Genomic DNA, 13,170 nt, shown 5'->3' on the forward strand with positions numbered 1-13,170 from the left:
ATATTTTAATGATTTTGAACCAATAAACCTCACCTATTTTTCCCTAGGCTATATAATATTGAATTAAATATTGTACGCATCTTATATACAATTATGTTGTATCTTACTCATTTCGTTCCATATTAGTTGATCATTTTTTTTACACGCATATTAAGAAATCATAATTAAGAGGATAGTTTTATTAATTCACCGAATAAGAACTTCTTCGAAACTTTATAAACAAATGCGAACATTTTCAAAAAAAATTAATTGCAAGGATAATATGAAAAAAAAATTAAAGCTTTCTTAATTTAGTAAAGTGATCAACTAATATGAAATAATTATTCTTAGTATAGTGACCAACTAATATAGAACAGATGAAATATATAATAACATTTCACTTTTTTATTCCTTTTCAATGTTGAATTTGCTTCATGTATCATATGCACCCCTTTCTCAAGAACTTATTAACCAATAATTATACTTATCTTTCTTTTTAACCCGCCCTCTATCATAGATATCACAAATAAGCCCGTCAACAAGGATAGGAAGGAGGAAGTGAAAATGAATTAAAGACATATGAGTAATATTGTGCAACAAGTTTTTTTAAAGTTTTTTTTTGCATATATAAATAGCCAAGCAAATTTACAATTTGCTTTTTCTAATTAGATACATAAATTATACATTGCTTATACACGATCATGCATTTTGATTGTTTCTTGGAGTGTTATTTGTCAAATATTCTTTAATTGATCTACTGCAGTCTTGTTTTTCTTGACAGTTACATGTAACTTTTTTTGTGTATGGCTTTAAAAAATTCACTAAAATAATAGTCTTTAAAAGGGAGGCATAAATACAAATTAAGACCACAAAAACTTGGCACCCATAATTTTATGATATTGATGAAAGTCTTTTACATTAATATTTTTTTTATTTCCTTTTCCAAGTTGATTTTTCAATAGTCGTTCAATTAAAAAATATTTCTTCTCAATTGAAATCGAAAAAAAATATACAACAACAATAATAACAACCCAGTGAAATTCCACAACGTGGGGTCTGGGGAGGATAAAGTGTACGCAGACCTGACTCCTATCAAGGTAGGACGGCTGTTTCCGAGAGACCCTCGGTTCAATAAAAGCATAAAAAAAAGAAAAGAAATATGATTTTATAAAATAATAATTATTAATTGAAAAATAAATATCAATCCTTTTTTATTGCGGTCCTTTATATCATGGAAATTTCTCTTTTATTAAAGAAAAAGTCCAAAGTACTAGTGGTACTTCCAATACCCACTTAAATCTAAGAATATTTTTCTTTCAATTAAATAATTCAGAACATAAACATTTTTCTTCAGGGAAAAACAGGAAAAAAAAATATATGTAGAGAAGTGCTACAAATGCCCCAACTTTTTGACCCTTTAAACTCAAGTAATCTCTCATGCTATACAAACAAAAAGTATGATGTAAGATGGTACCAAAAGCCAGCTTTGCACCATCAGGCCGTCCAGTCAATAAATAGTGCTATATAATATATATTTTTAAATATTATGAAATAATAAAATTCATAATAATTAATAGAATGGAAAGTGTTACAATGAAAATGTCATCATGAAGTATATGTATGATAATTAACAAGGTCCGTGGGGAGATGGATCGTGGCGGTGTACACCTAGCTCTATAGCTGGGTTAGTCACTGGCTAGAGGGCGACCGACCTACTGGTGGGGAGATGGATACGATCGATATCCTTTCTCCTTTAATTAGGGATGAGGTTCGAGCATATACATTCAGTATGAATCAGGATCGGCTCAAATAAATCGATGGCCTAAAGTTAACTTGAATATATTTTTTATGATGTTTATTATAGCTAATTATTTAATCTTTTTTGAAACATAGTATTCAAGATTTGTTAAACTTCTATTACTTTTTTTCTTTTACATGAAAAGTTTATATTTTCTACAAATTATACTCGATATTGAAAAAATATATACTTATAATCTATTATTTTTGTAAAAAATGAGGCCCCCAAAATTTAGGGGACTAAGGCAATTGCCTTTTTTTTTTTCAAAGCTATAGAGCCGCACCAAGTATGAATAAGAATATGGTGTGAGAGCGTTTTCTCTTTAAATATGTCTTATATATCGTTAATTCAAATTAAATCAGAATCCTTATATAAATATCGGAGTGAGATAACTATTGGCCATCCAATATGTCCAATAACGTGCAATGATTATATTCCTCAGTATATTATCACATGTATAGTCTAAGAATTTATTTTTTATAGTTGATTATTTAAATTTTATTGACAGAAGATAAAAAAGGCTTCAAACGAAAAAGACAAGATCCAATCGTAACACTGTTTGTCCTGTTGAACTTCAAAAGTTATCCTATATTTAAATTTCACATATAAAATAAAAATGATAAGATATTATATTTGCTCTCTTGAAAAAAGTTAAAAACAGGTAGAATTTAAAGGTATCATTCATAGTGTAGAAAACAAAAATCCAAACAATTACATTCTTGTGAAACTTAACAAAACATTTTATAATCACAAATGAGTATGTATTGTAATAAATATCATAAGGAATATAAAACTTCATGCATAAGCATCCATTCCAATTTTTATTCGGTGTCCAATATCTTTTTTAAATGCAATTAATTCGAATTTGCATTCAAAAGTCTATTTTAGCCAATTTAATTATCAGAATCCAAACTCAAAATCTCTATTTAAAGATAAATAAATACTTATCATTCCATCATAATAATCTTTAGCGGTAAACATCCATTAGATGAGCATTGATTGAATAATCACTAGTAATATAAGTGTTACAAAATTCAAGTAGTCCAAGGCAAGTGACTAGATTTTTTTTTTATATATATATAAAATCATTTGGTATATATATATATATTCACAACTAGCGGCGTAATTATTTTAAATTTGCATCGTGTTGAGCACATTAGAGAAGAAAGCTTTTCATATCAAAAATTATTTTACTTTAAAAACTTAAAAACAGAATTTCTAATTAAAAATGAAAAGATTTCATTCGACTCTGTGATAGTGAAAAGGAAAAAAAATATTATTGGCATAGGTAGACAATTTGTTAGGGGGTTAATTTGTATTTTCTGTTACTTGAGGGGGTGTAATTTATATTTTTGTTAAAAGACAATTTGTGAAACAACCTCACATGCCGTGAAGTGGCCTCTCAATCATTGACCACTCACGAGGCATGATGGTAATGTGCTATCCACGTGGATCAGCTTAAATTATGGGCAAAATTGTAATTTTATTTTGACACGACAAAAGTTGCAATAAAACGAGATAATTATTCAGTAAATGATTTTTCTTTAATCGACTTTTTAGATCACGATATGAAATTTATTTTTGAGCAGAGAAAGTAGTGACCATTATCTAAAGGAGTCTGATTTTGTTTGTACAATTGAACAATATTATATAATACAAAATCTAAATGATTGTTCATAGAAGAGATATTTGCGTAAATCAACCAACATATCATTAGCTTCCATATATATATATATATATATAATGATATTAGTGAGGTGATTAGAGAGGACATGATCGTTGATAGAAAAGTGTAAATATAAAAATTAGAATAGAAAATTAATACATAGTCAGACGTATTTTTTTTGGTTCCTAAAGTATTATATTGTCTTATTCTTAGATTTTTATTAGGAGCAGTACATATTTTTTTTACTCTTAATTATTTTATTATCATATTGTTATTTCTTCTTGCTTTTAATGCTTCTTGTTTTATCCTATTTGAGTCGAAAGAATATAGAAAACAACCTCTCTATTTTTTAAGATTTGTGTACACTTTATTTTTTAAAAACTTTATTTTTAAGATTACAGCGAATTTATTGTTATAATTGTTTTCTGGGGAAATCAAACCAAAATATATTGAAAACAAAACAAACTAATTTCACAACATTCTTTAACTTTTAGATGTATATATTATGTATATACTCTATTATATTTTGATCCTTTTTTTATTTCGTAAGTTTTTTTTTAACTTTCACATCTTTTTCATACCTTTAATTTTTATAGCTAAGGCCAAGCAATTCCAAAATCTTTTTCCTTAAAAAAGGGCAAATAAAAGACTTAAATAATGTGTTATGCCTTTTGTTTGAGGAATGAAAAAGGGGATTTACTATAGGCAGAGGGAGCTACTATTGAAAATACTACTAACTCTGTAGCAGAGGCGAAAGTGATTCTAGAAGCAAGTAAACGTAATAGGAAGGAGCAGCACAATAATATAATCATTTAAACAGATTCTATGCTATTGTACAAGATTCTAGAAAAAAAATTGTCATGCCACTGGATAATCACAAAAATGGTGACAGAAATCAAAACATGCTTATAGAACAAACAACATACATTCAGCACATTTTGAGGGAAGAAAATCAACTAGCAAACTACTTGGCAAATATTGCAATTGACAAAGGAGGGTGCAACTATCAAGATTTCAACAATTTGAAAGTAGCAGAAAGAAAGATCATTAACAGTGATAAATTAAAATATCCCTATTGGAGAATAATTCCACCAAAGGGATAGAGAGGACAGAGAGATTCAAATTGTTAGGTGTTTTGTTTTTGGTTGTTTGTTTATTTCTTTCCTAATCGATTGAGTCATGTAAGGAATGAACTTTGTCCGAAGTGGTGTAAGGTGGTGTTTTATGCTCATTAATTCATCAATAAAATATCAAAATTTAACATTTTTTTTTGAAAAAGACAATGATGTCCTTGTCATTATTATTATATTTCCTAAGGACCAGAAAATTAGGCACAATTTTCCCTCCACTATCTGCATTTTTTATTTGCATAATAAACCTTTTAATGGAAGATCCACTTTTTATGGTCATCACTTGCTAAATCTTCACAACCAGATTTTTCTTGTTTAATGTTCTTTCATCAATCATACCACTTGTATTAATTATATTGGATTATGCTTATGAGTTCTGCACTTGTCACATAAATTAAATATTTATATATATTTAATAAATTTTTAAATATAAATACAGTGATAAAAGTTACTGCATTTATTCCAAATTGTTTGAAACTGATGCATAGTTATTAGTACTCTTTTTATTTTAATTAATTTATCTTACTTTACTTTTTAGTTTGTTAAAAAAAAATGTCTATTTTTTTTGTTAATAACTCATTGATTCAAACTTTCCAACTGACATATTTAAAATCATATAATTTAATGATATTTTGATACATTCATTAATTTAAAATATCATGAAATTCAAGTGTCACAAATAAATTGATACTAACACTGTTTTATTATGCAACAAAGTGTGCAGAATTCCATACTAATAGAGTTTCTCACTCCAATTATAACACTCTCTCCATCTCTATTTCTCCATTATTCTTGGGTTTGTAGTGATCTGAAACCCATGTTTCCCATCTCTCCTTGTCTAAATTCTAACATGGGGTTGTACAAAAAACAGCCATTAGTTGGCACAAAGAAATCAACTTTCTTGATTTTGTGATTATTGTCAATACATGTCTAGTGGTTCTTGGTGAAATCATCATCTATGGAGGCTGTTCAGCTAATGGGGTTTGCTCTAACAATCTTTGTTTCACTTTTTTCAGTTTCTTATTGTGTTACAGACCCTAATGACTTAGCCATTATCAATGAGTTCAAGAAAGGGTTAAAAAATCCAGAGCTTTTGGAATGGCCAGTTAATGGTGATGACCCTTGTGGTCCTCCAGCTTGGCCTCACATAGTTTGTACTGGTAACAAGATTCAGCAGATTCAGGTTATGGGTTTGGGGTTAAAAGGCCCTTTACCTCAAAATTTTAATCAGTTGTCTAAATTGACAAATTTGGGGTTGCAAAGGAACCAATTTAGTGGAAAGTTACCATCTTTTAGTGGTTTGTCTGAGTTGCGCTATGCTTTCTTGGATTTCAACAAGTTTGATAGTATTCCATCAGATTTCTTTAATGGGCTTGTGAGTTTAGAAGTGTTGGCATTGGATGATAATCCTTTGAATGCCACTACTGGTTGGTCTTTGCCTAATGAGTTGCAAAGTTCAGCTCAATTGACTAACTTGACTTTGATGAACTGCAATTTGGTTGGTTCTTTGCCTGAGTTTCTTGGAAATATGTCTTCTTTAGACGTATTGTTGTTGTCCAAGAATCGACTTTCGGGGAATATTCCAGGTACTTTTAATGACTCTGAGCTCAAGATGCTTTGGTTGAATGATCAGTCTGGTGATGGCATGAGTGGTTCAATTGATGTTGTTTCAACAATGAGATCACTCACTAGTCTTTGGCTTCATGGGAACCATTTTTCAGGTAAAATTCCAAAGGATATTGGTAATTTGACATATCTGCAAGATCTTAATGTCAATAGCAATGATCTTGTTGGTTTAATTCCCGAATCTTTAGCAAATATGCCATTAGGCCATCTTGATTTGAATAATAATCATTTTATGGGGCCAATACCAAATTTCAAGGCTACAAATGTTAGTTATCAATCCAATTCTTTTTGTCAAACCAAAATTTGTGCACCAGAGGTTATGGCACTTTTAGAATTCGTTGATGAGTTGAATTATCCATCTAAGCTTGTTGAATCATGGTCAGGAGATAATCCTTGTGATGGGCCGTGGTGGGGATTAAGTTGTGACATTAACCAAAAGGTTATTGTGATAAACTTGCCTAAGTCCAATCTTTCTGGTACTTTGAGTCCTTCAATTGCACAATTGGATTCTCTTACTCATATTTATCTTGGATCTAACAATATTTCTGGTTCTATTCCATCTAGTTGGACCAACTTGAAACATTTGATTCTGCTTGATTTGAGTAATAACCACATTTCCCTTCCTCTGCCAAAATTTACTCCCCCCTTGAAACTCGTCCTGAGTGGAAATTCGTTACTGAACTCTAGTCCTCTTAGAGCAAGCCCTTCACAAAAAAATAGTACATCCGTTGCTGCTTCACCCTCTTCGTCAGCCAATAAGTCAAGCTCTTCTAAGTCTAACTTAGTCATTTTTGTGGTTCCTATTGCAAGTTTCGCACTTTTAGTTTCTCTTGCTATTCTACTGTATATTTATGTTCGGAAGAGGAGTATGGATAGGCGCAAAGGTCCAACTTCTCTTGTGATTCATCCAAGAGATCCTTCTGATTCGGATCGGATGGTCAAGATTGCAATTTCCGATGAAACTAAAGGAAGTCTATCGATACTGACTGGAAGTGGTTCTGCTAGTATACACAGTGGTAAATACCCTGTGATGGAAGCTGGCAATATGGTCATATCAGTTCAAGTACTTAGGGATGTAACCAAGAACTTTGCTCCAGAAAATGAACTCGGGCGTGGTGGTTTTGGAGTGGTTTATAAAGGAGAATTAGATGATGGAACAAAAATAGCTGTCAAAAGAATGGAGTCTGGAGTAATTAGCAGCAAAGCGTTGGATGAATTTCGATCTGAAATTTCTGTTCTTTCCAAAGTCAGACATAGGAATTTAGTGTCTCTATTGGGATATTCTGTTGAAGGCAATGAACGGATTCTGGTTTACGAACACATGCCACAAGGTGCTCTTAGCATGCATCTTTTCAACTGGAAAAGGTTGAACTTAGAGCCTCTTTCGTGGAAGAGGAGGCTGAATATTGCATTAGATGTTGCTAGAGGAATGGAGTATTTGCATACGCTGGCTCATCAGTGCTTCATACACAGAGATCTCAAGCCCTCAAATATCTTGCTGACTGATGATTTCCGAGCAAAAGTATCAGACTTCGGACTCGTGAAACCCGCTCCTAATGGGGAGAAGAACTCTGTGGTGACCAGGCTAGCTGGAACTTTTGGATATTTAGCACCTGAATATGCTGGTAAGCATTTCATTTCCTGTTCTTTTATTTGTAACATGACAATTTTTTGTAAAACAGGAAAGCGATATTCTACTTGCCATTTGATGTTCTCTTTGTTATGAATACAGTTAGTTACTGTCGTCTGTTTTGGGGTGGATTAGTTAAGTTCCATGGATTTGGCACATGATTGATCTCTGGTCTAATCTACAAGCAAAATATACGATGATTTCAGTAGTGTATCAAAGTCTTGGATATCTTCAAGATTTCTTATGACGATTTCATTCATTTTCTCATTCCACGTAAACAGCAAAGGACGGTAAACAAAAATGCCAGGATCAAGATCTGGACTATTTAGTCATAGTCTAATTAAATCTTATGTTCACTGATAAGATGATATTTAGTATCAATTTTAATGGCTATTCTTGTAGACACCTAGGATTTGCTTTTGATGATTCTGTCTTTCTTAACTCAATAAGCTTGCTGTTTTGATACAGTTACTGGTAAAATCACGACAAAAGCCGATGTCTTTAGTTTCGGTGTGGTCCTAATGGAGTTGTTAACTGGATGGATGGCACTTGATGAGGACAGGCCAAATGAGAGCCAATACTTAGTTGGATGGTTCTGGAATATCAAATCCTCTAAAGAGAAACTTATTGCATCAATCGATCCGGCTCTAGATGTGAAACAAGAGAGTACATTTGAGAGCATCTGCACCGTTGCAGAACTTGCTGGTCACTGCACAGCAAGAGAGCCTGGCCAACGCCCCGATATGTCCCATGCTGTGAACGTACTCGCCCCGCTTGTTGAGAAATGGAAGCCTCTTGAGGAAGATACAGACGACGATTGTGGCATCGATTACAGTCTTCCACTCAATCAAATGGTCAAGGGATGGCAAGAATCGGAAGGAAAAGACTTGAGTTGCGTCGATCTTGAAGACACTAAGGGTAGTATCCCTGCAAGACCTACTGGATTTGCTGAGTCCTTCACATCAGTTGATGGTAGATAATAAAAAGGTACTGCACTACTTTTAGTGTAGTTGATCTGATATTCCTATTCAGTAAATGTGGATAGCATTTTTATTTGTTTTGTGTGATATTTTAATCCTGTTTACCTATGCTTTCTTTCATTTTTATTTGTAGAAATTTCAATCCAATGTATAGTCTTTTTAAGTTCTGTGGGATGTAGATATGGTATAGTGATGAATGAAAACTGTTTCCATATGTAATTCTTTGACAAGATCTTTATTTCCATCAAGTCTTTGAACGCAAGTTGCGCCCGAAGCCATTAGGCCGAGGGAACGTCTGCCTGGGCGTCACACATCATGTAAAAAAAAAAAAATTTACTCAAAAAATAATAATGTTCCATTAAAATGTGTGAACTTGAAAAAGAGTTGAAGTTATACATACACAGTTAATCTATCAGGTCGTCTGAATGATATTGACAGGTAATTAAAATGTGTGATTTGTAATCTTGAAAATACGAAATGTTACATGCTACGACAGGTAGATATGACCTGGTAGTGTAAAAAATTCTTTTGTTGTATGTGACTTAAACTCTTTGAAAAAGGGAGAAGATGCTTGAGGGAAAGGACCAGGTTCATGGTTGGACTTTCCTCTTCAATTACAGCTCTCTTCAATTACAGCTAATATAAGCTTCAACTTGCCAGTGGTACCATCTAGTATGGACCCTAAAGATATTGATTGGCGATATTGGCTTTATGCTTATTACAAATGTTCTTTTAATTATATCGTCATTTTAATAGGAGATCGTGAAAAATAATGTACTAGATCGATAAACGAAATACAAAAGATTGTTATTTTCTTTTCACCGAGTAATATGGTGACACATGAGGGACAAATTCATTTATTTTCACAAAGATCTTTCTGTCCTTTCTAAAGTCCAAGCCCTTAATGGCTCTTTCAACCAATCGAAGTATATATTTTTTTAAATTAAGTTAAGTTATACTGATCATGTCAAAATAATTTGACACTCGTAATATATATGTATAATTTTAATCATATATAGTGTGTATATTCATACAAGACTTTACCTATGTTTGCTGACCCAATAAAATCAATGAAGAAGAGTGATCACAATCAGAGGTGGCCAATATCAATTCAATAAGGAGTCATTTGGAACGTGAGATACAAATAATAATTCTGAGATAAATTTAGAATTAACTTTGTTTATATTTGATTTGAGATATTAGTTGATTTTTAATTATTTTATTTCACCATTTATGTTTTAGTCCGTATAGAAGGTATTAGACTTTAGGAAAAATTCCTTTTCATTGATGATGAATATACTTTACAAGCTATCTTATTGAATATTCTTACTTATTTCTATCCTGCACTAAACGACTTTTATAACACATGAATTTTTATCACTAAATTATAATTAATTTCCTTAAATCGTATTAATTTTATACACAAACTTGATTATTTATTATAGACAGATTAGTCAAATTGAAGTGATTTTGATAATTTTTTTGAAATTGTGCGGAATAAATCATGCTTCATGTTTTTTTTTAAAATTTAAAAAGTACATCTAAATATGATCTTTATTTTGTTTCAAATGTACTTTGGTCAAGAAGATGATGCAACACAATTCCATCTCCAAAATCAAACTTCATTCAAATTTCAACAAATTACTTGGAAACTATGTCCAAGTGCCAATAAAAACTATTGCTATATTTTATATGTATCTTACAAATTTTTTCAACTAGGAGGCTTGCAGCTATCACGGTCGTAAATACTCCGCTCATTCGTAAATTTCTTTAGAGATAGAGGCGAGCCAACAACTTACTTTAAATATTTATGATTCTGATGGTAACACGTGACAGACGATTGACATGATTCTCGAGGAGTTACACGACGGTCATGTGATGATGCATCAAATAGATGCAAGGGGATGACTCAGTAGGTCCTTGTATGGACTGATTGTGTTCTCCACAAGAAGAGCTTTAGAGGATATAGGAGTGGACATCTATATGAGCTTCATGTGATTCAAAGCCAACCACTATGTATTGCAAGAAATTATCAATTTTTTCAACTATCAATATAAAATTTTATTCACACACCCAACAATTTATCTCGAATCAAGTATCACATGATTATTACCACGATCCCCGTCGGATGCACATGTATTATTACTGCTAGTTTTATTCTTTAGAAAGTCTCATTCGCTTAGTGGATCAAATTTGTTCTACTTACATTAATTTAAGGGATTAATGATGCTTAAAGATATATTTAGTTATTAATAAATTTTAATTCTAGTCCTTATAATATTTGATTAAACATATTTACTTTTTAATCAGTTAAATATGTATTTTTGATTCCCTTGTTTGTGATTAATCACATTTAATTACTCATCTATTATATTGAACTTGTAGTGTTATAGCTTGTTTGGATTGACTTATTTTTAAGTAGCTTATAAGTTGAAAACTGCTTATAAATTTTTTTTTAAAAAAAATAGGTGCAAACCAACTTTTTTTTTGACTTATAAGCTGTTTTCAACTTATAAACTGCTTAAAATAAGTTCATCCAAATAAACTCAACTATTTATTGATGCTTATTTTAAGCACAAAATGACTTTAGGTTGGTCAGCCAAACACTCAAAAAAAAACTGAAAACAACTTATAAGCCAATCCAAACGGTCTCTTAGTTGTTACTCTATATTTGAGGGTATTGTACTTATAAAAATAGTCTAAATATAACATATTTTCAACATAAAAGGATCAAAAGCACACATTTCTAATTAATTAAAAGTTAAATACATCAAATCATAACACACAAAGGACTAAAATTAGAATTTACATATAGTTGAAGGACCAAAAGTGCTATTACCCCCTATTATAAAAACCCTTCCTATAAATACCTTGCCTTCAGTCGCCCAATCCTGCATATCAGAAAATTAGGGTTCTCTCGCTCAGCCGCCACAAAGTTATTCTCTTTCATTTTCTTTTTGAATTGAGTTATATTTTTGTTATGTTTATTTAGATTTTTGCAGATTACCTGGAACATGCTTTCTTTATTTTTTCATAATTTTTACATGATTATGGATAGCAAAGGATTAATGTGAAACAAATAAGTGATATCTGAAGAATATTGGAGGAAAAAAGGCATTCAAAGGGTTGTTGTTATGAAGAAATCAAACACTTTATGTTTCTCGTGAATCCTTCGGCTATCCATAATCATGTTGAATGTGGGACTTGAAATTTTCTCGTCTTTATAAATAAAGAAAGCATGGTTTCAGGTAAATGCTAAATATTCGAGCATGATTACACATATTTGTATTATTATATTGTTATTGAGTTACACTTTCATGGTTTGTTAACTTTAGTTGAAGGTCCAATTGCTACAACTACAAGGAGAGGTTATTCATGTACTTGGATTATCGTATTATTTTATTAGTATTTGTTGTTTTTGTTGCTATTTATTGATTCTTGTACTTGAAATTAGCTATTATATTGTCAATACTTTGCTAATTTGCTTGTTGTCAGATATAATTAAGTGCCTAGAATGTGTAGTCAATTTTTTTTAATGGATGGTGTTGTGAATTATGCCATCTTTATTTGTATTATGGTAGACTATCTAGAGCATGCTTGCTTTATTCTCTCTTCATTTTGCATCCTTGTGGGTCGCTCAAGGATTGATGTGAAACTGAGAGGTGATGCACAAAGAATCATTGTGGTGGAGAAGAGAAGGTCCAATGGACTTTTTGGAGTATGTTGTACTTGTGATCAGTAAAACGCTTTGTGTTTCACAAATCCTTCAGCTATCCATAACCATGTTAATGTTGGGACTTGAATTTTCTTGTTCTAAAGTGGTGCAAAATAAAGCAAGCATGGCTTTAGGTAGTCATGATTTTATTCTATATTCATTATATTATGCACACCCTTTTTGTTGATACTTAGTAGTTGAATCTTTTCTTTCCTATGTGAAAAGGAAAGAATCCGCCTTTATCCCGGAAGGAGGAAAATTGCATATCCTATTAGCCCGTAGAGCAGAGTGTGTCGTGACCTCCTTGTATTGGCTATGATTATAGAAAATATTTTACTCCATACCAAACACACCAATATGTGATCTTTGTAATTAGCCACTATATTGTTAATGTTTGTGTACTTTGCTTGTTGTCACTTGAATTTTCTTGGTTCTCAAGTGATGCAAAATTTGGGTATGTCATGATGTTATTCTATATTCAATACATTATGCACACCCTTTTTGTTGATCCTTTAGCGGTTAAGATTTTTCTTGCCTCGTGGGGAATGAAAGAATCCGTCTTTATCCAAAATATGACAAACTCAGATCCTATAGTGAAAGGTAGCTCAAAATATATATACCCCTTTAATAATGAGTTAGCTTCTCT

The 13,170-nt window shown here is 31.6% G+C and overlaps 1 protein-coding gene across 1 annotated transcript; it reads left to right on the forward strand.

Annotated features, from left to right (window-relative positions):
- Window positions 1-5,274: 5,274 nt before the first annotated feature.
- Window positions 5,275-9,053, forward strand: LOC129876065 (receptor protein kinase TMK1-like). Its single transcript, XM_055951369.1, has 2 exons — window positions 5,275-7,824; window positions 8,298-9,053. Exons 1-2 carry the CDS (start codon window positions 5,532-5,534, stop codon window positions 8,807-8,809), a joined length of 2,805 nt encoding a protein of 934 aa, XP_055807344.1. The 5' UTR covers window positions 5,275-5,531; the 3' UTR covers window positions 8,810-9,053.
- The last annotated feature ends 4,117 nt before the right edge of the window (window positions 9,054-13,170 follow it).

This window comes from Solanum dulcamara, chromosome 12 (genome assembly GCF_947179165.1).
Source record: "Solanum dulcamara chromosome 12, daSolDulc1.2, whole genome shotgun sequence".
Taxonomy (NCBI): Eukaryota; Viridiplantae; Streptophyta; class Magnoliopsida; order Solanales; family Solanaceae; genus Solanum; species Solanum dulcamara.